Here is a 5000-nt window from a genome sequence, read left to right on the forward strand (position 1 = left end):
ATTGCATAACCTGCACACTATCTAAGAAGACCTACATAAGCGAAACAGGGAGAAGATTGGCGGACCGCTTTCGCGAACACCTACGAGTTGCAGAAAGAAACGGCACAGATGCGTCAAAACCAGTTGCGCACCATTTTAATCTTCCTAATCACTCCGACCACAACATGAGAATTTGCGGCCTATCCTTAGATCACGAGAACACAGAAAGCCGCAAAAACCTGGAACAAAAATTCATTTTTCAACTTGGTACACTCTATCCTCACGGAATCAATGAACGCCTCTCATCCCCGAATTTATTGACAAATTCATGTTACCATATATTCACCAATGGCAAAGCTCCCCCACACCTCATAAAAACCAACAACACCCACAATTCCTCTATTCGCTCTGACGAAGGGCTAACGCTCGAAACGTCAGCCTTCCAAATCGTTCACGGTGGTAATTCGACCTTTATCAACACGTTTGATAAAACCAAATTTTCATTTCCACCATACTACTAATCTGAAACCTTCCCTTCTCAGTTTTTTTGGAGTCGGGCCACTTCCCAAGAGAAGCCGCAATTTCAATCAAATGGTATGCGAGTCGGTAATGCACATAAATACTTAAAAAAATATAGCGTTCAAAATGGCGGATACTAAAAGGACAACGGGAAGATCGTTTGAGGAAAAATTGCACATCTTACACAATTTACACGGTACGATTTATCGGCCCGACAAAACCGGCCGACAAATCGTACAGTGTAAACCTGCCTTTAATGTCATTTGTATCAAATTGAAGTTCTGCGAAAAGTTTACGACTTTCTACAAATTTCGGGTACATTGAAGGAAAAACTCGCCATGATTAGGACTTTCCACAAGTTGCTCGGCAGCTTTTTGGTATTTCTCATAGTTTGAACAACTTTCTTCGTTTCAAGCAATGATTCTGAGCAATTCCCAGTTTTCCACCAATTCTGAGAAATCGGAGTAGCTTTTATTGCTTAAATTGGCCTTGCTTCCTCTTTAGTAGACAATATTAAATTTACTGTGAAAAAGGAGGTAGATCCTCTCCTCTTGGGGCAAAATGCATGTAGCCTCCAGCCGGGCTGTCCCGTCAGTGTTTTTTTAAAGAAAATTCAAATGGCGGCTGAAGATTCACACTCGACTGACTCGAGTGTCTCAGATGAAGAAGGTCAGTCAGATCCTTTGAGAGTAGCCGCAGAAGCAGGAGTAAGATTATTAATGTGTAGTCTTTATTCATACATTTTTTGGTTTTAATTGAGGACAAAGGTATTTAGCAAGGCTGCTGACGCCGCAAAATTGCACAAAAATTCTTAGAAATCTTACTTTGGTTGTACAATTTGCATATTTTGCATCAGACCAAATAAAGGAAGAGAGCAACAAAATTGTTTTTATGAGCAACTTTCGAGCAACTTTTTGAAAGTCTTGAGCAGCTTGTGGAAAGCCCTAGCCATGATTCACGCAAATTGGCGGGAGTGTGTACTTTCACAAGACTCAATAAAATACACGGTCTACTACAAAACTAGAACTACTCTAAAAATGATTTATAAACACTAAATTATAAAATGTCCTCAGTCTTTGCATTAACACTTAAGGTGGCTGGAACCAGTTTCACCACTTTTAGAGACCTTCTTGTTAGATGGGTTATAACTACTATACTATATCACGTAACAGCAATGTTATGGTACCACGTCAAACACCAATTATTGCTTAACAAAATGCGCTCACAATTTTGACGTAATGGGTTACCATGGCAACATGAAAGGTCTCCAAAAACACCCTATATTTCGTCTTTACTTGCTTATATCTTAAAAATGAACTCGGTGACCCCCATTTTTTATTGTAGAATAGTAATTAGCATCTTGAGATAGAACTATCTGCAAAGTTTAAAAAAATTCTTGGGAGCCAATTCAGAGCTACCTTAATTTTTCGAAAATTTAAGGTAGCTGTTAATTGGCTCCCAAGAATTTTTTTTAACTTTGCAGATAGTCCTGTGTCAAATTGCTAATTACTATTCTACAATAAAAAATGGGGGTCACCGAGTTCATTTTTAAGATATAAGCAAGTAAAGACGAAATATAGGGTGTTTTTGGAGAGCTTTCATGTTGCCATGGTAACCTATAACGTCAAAATAGTGAGCGCATTTTGTTAAGTAACAATTGGCGTTTGATATGGTACAATAACATTTCTTTTACGTGATACAGTTTTGTAGCGACAACCCTTCTCATAAAAAGGTCCTTGAAAGTAGTGAAACCGGTTCCAGCCACCTTAAGTCATCTAAAAAGTCCGCATTCTTGCGAAAAGGGCTTCTAGACCCTCGAACACATGTGTAGACTGATCTTAAAATTTCAAGAGATATTTCCACGTCAATAACTCTTAGTTGTCTTTGTTGGTACAAACCTAGTTTTTTCGGATCCGTCTCCCAAAGAAACGCACGGATCATGAATACTAAAAATCCGGATTCAGATTTGATATAATGACTCTACTCGGATAGTGGTTTCCTCGGATCAATAATTCATTTTCGGGTTTTCGTAAAGAAACGGAAAATCGGCATTTAACTACACTGAAGAATCCGGATTTGGACTTTCCCAAAGAAACAAACGTTGAGTAGTTTTGAGAAGTTTATCTTTTCTTGTTGACTGCAGGACTTGGAACATATAATCAGAGAGTTTGGAGTATCAAATAGAACTGGAAGAAGATGAAAATGGACTGTGCTCATCAAGATGAACGGCTCAACTTACGCTCATTTGTAAATAACTTGATTTCTACGTCATATCTCACTGCTATTAATTTATTGATAATTAGTTTTTTTATATTGTCCGTGAAACATGCATTGAACCCAATAATTTTCATACCTTTTGAATATCATTTGTACAAAGCCGCATTTACAAAGCAAATGCACTTTTGTGCGCCATCTGAAGCCCTGTCGAGTACAGATTTGTCGTTCGTTACTGTAAGGTATTCCAATGCAAACAGCAGTTGGAACAAATGGAAGTTTGGTGAGAAAAATGAAATGCTAATTACTTTAGGTTTTGTTCAATAAAAGTTCATTATCTTTTCATCTCTGTATGAATTGATTCTGAAAACTGTTGGTTTTCACGTGACGTCATCGCCGCCATGTTGGTGGACGAAAACAAAAGATTTCTCAACTCCTTTTGTTCGTCCACCAGCGATTGCACATTGCAGCATTGTTATCTGTGTCTAGAGATTGGTTGCAAACCATCTATAGGTCTTTTCGAAATGTGTATTTGTAAATGCATGTATCCAAAACGAATAAAAAAGCTAAGTATTGGTTAACAGGGATGCAGATAGAAGCTGACAGTCGGAAAAAATTGCCGGCTATTCGAATAAATTTCTGGGTGATCAAGTAATGCGAGTTTTTGGGATTCCTCATCTATTTTATAATTTGTGACAAAAAAAATGTACTACACACTCAAACTGTACTGACGGAGACTGGCTGTAGAAATGTCCCAAAGGTTGATTCATTACATGGATACGTAAAACGTGGTCCATTACTGCGTAGTAAGCGTTTCCGTGGGATTCTTTTCGATGTTTTGACCGAGCAAAAACTGAAGAGAGCTTTCGCCCTTTTTTTTTCGGTCAAAACATCAAAAGCCCTTACCTTGGAAATGCTTGCTACGCAGGCCGGCACGCTGGCCTCGTGTGTTTGGTAAAAAGCTCATTGGCCAGCGGTATTTCTAGTTCGTGTACACTTGCAGTTTCTGTATTTCAACCGTGTCGGGTAACATACATACTTAATATATAGCTTTTGAATTGTCCGCGTTTTGGTTTTTCCGGATATTGCTTAATTATGTCATTTTCTTCGCTGCCTAAATAGTGAATTCCACGGTAAATTTCACCCGAGAAACCGATCATGCGTATAAGCTGAAATGTCGGCGGGAAAAAGGAGGAAAGGTGATTTTGAGGTACTCGGTACAGGGAATTTCTTCAACTCTACCGTAGCTACTTCATCAAACTCTGGCGGACCAAGTGAAAATTCAAAGAAAGCGTTATTACTACGACAGAATCGGCACGAGACACCGAGGGCACGTGTTCAAACAAAGTGACATATTTTCATGAAAGAGGCAACAAGAAGTTGTTTGAAAACATCACGAATGGCCTTGAACTTTAGTACCTTCTTAAATCGACGAAAACGCATTTATGACAGTCTAAATTTCAAAAATTTTCGGGGAAGCTTGCCCCCGCACCCCACGAAAAAAAGCGACACGTCAGAGGCGTGTCCAACTGGGCCTTCCGCCTGTTAAGTGCACATTACCGTAGTATTATTCGTAATAAGCTTTAAAATACAAAGCAATCTTTCCAAATTAAAGCTTAATTATCACTGAAATATGCACGGTTACCCCCCTGCTTTCTCCGCATAGTTTGAACCGCTCAAAAATATCCCTGTATTAATAAGCACCACCCACAGTGTCTCGAGATGCGCAGAACGTGTGCGCAATAATAATAGTAGGCACCGTCTTTAATTAAAAATTCACTTTATTATTGGCTTTGAAAGACAGGAAAAGTGGTCATACTTTGATCCATAACCGAGCAATAAAGGGGAATGGTTTCGATACCGTGTTAACGTTTGAAAACAGCGATGCAGTTTAATTTGTGACGTCAACCCTTATTTACACATTTGCTGAAAGGCAAGAAGAGAGACAATGGGACATAGGTCCCCTAATAATAGTGTGCATCTCATGATCGTGCATTCTCATACAAATCTAACTCTTGAACATAAATCTTAATTTTCAGGCAGCGTTTACACGAACGCGGTTTCACATCGACACGGTTTCATGACTTCGAAACCGCGTCAAAATCGATGCTTTTTGGAAGTGTTAACACGGAACGGTTTTTGCCAGAAAATCCAAGTTGTGATAGTATAAGCAAGCGCTACAATACGTGCTAAAATCACTATTTTGAATTGAACAATGCAAATTTGAAATCGATGCGGTTTCGCTGTTACACGACAGATGAAACCGCAACGTTTTGAAAACTCTCCAC

At 39.0% G+C, this 5000-nt stretch overlaps 1 protein-coding gene across 1 annotated transcript in view; it reads left to right on the top strand.

The window, feature by feature from the left end:
* LOC138045680 (ATPase family AAA domain-containing protein 2-like) overlaps nt 1-3057 on the top strand; it is a 30373-nt gene extending 27316 nt beyond the window's left edge. The window contains exon 20 of the mRNA XM_068892268.1: nt 2642-3057. Within this exon, the coding sequence (XP_068748369.1) occupies nt 2642-2698 (57 nt within the window). The 3' untranslated portion in view covers nt 2699-3057. The remainder of the gene's footprint in view (nt 1-2641) is intronic.
* The last annotated feature ends 1943 nt before the right edge of the window (nt 3058-5000 follow it).

This window comes from Montipora capricornis, chromosome 4 (assembly GCF_036669925.1).
Source record: "Montipora capricornis isolate CH-2021 chromosome 4, ASM3666992v2, whole genome shotgun sequence".
NCBI lineage: Eukaryota > Metazoa > Cnidaria > Anthozoa > Scleractinia > Acroporidae > Montipora > Montipora capricornis.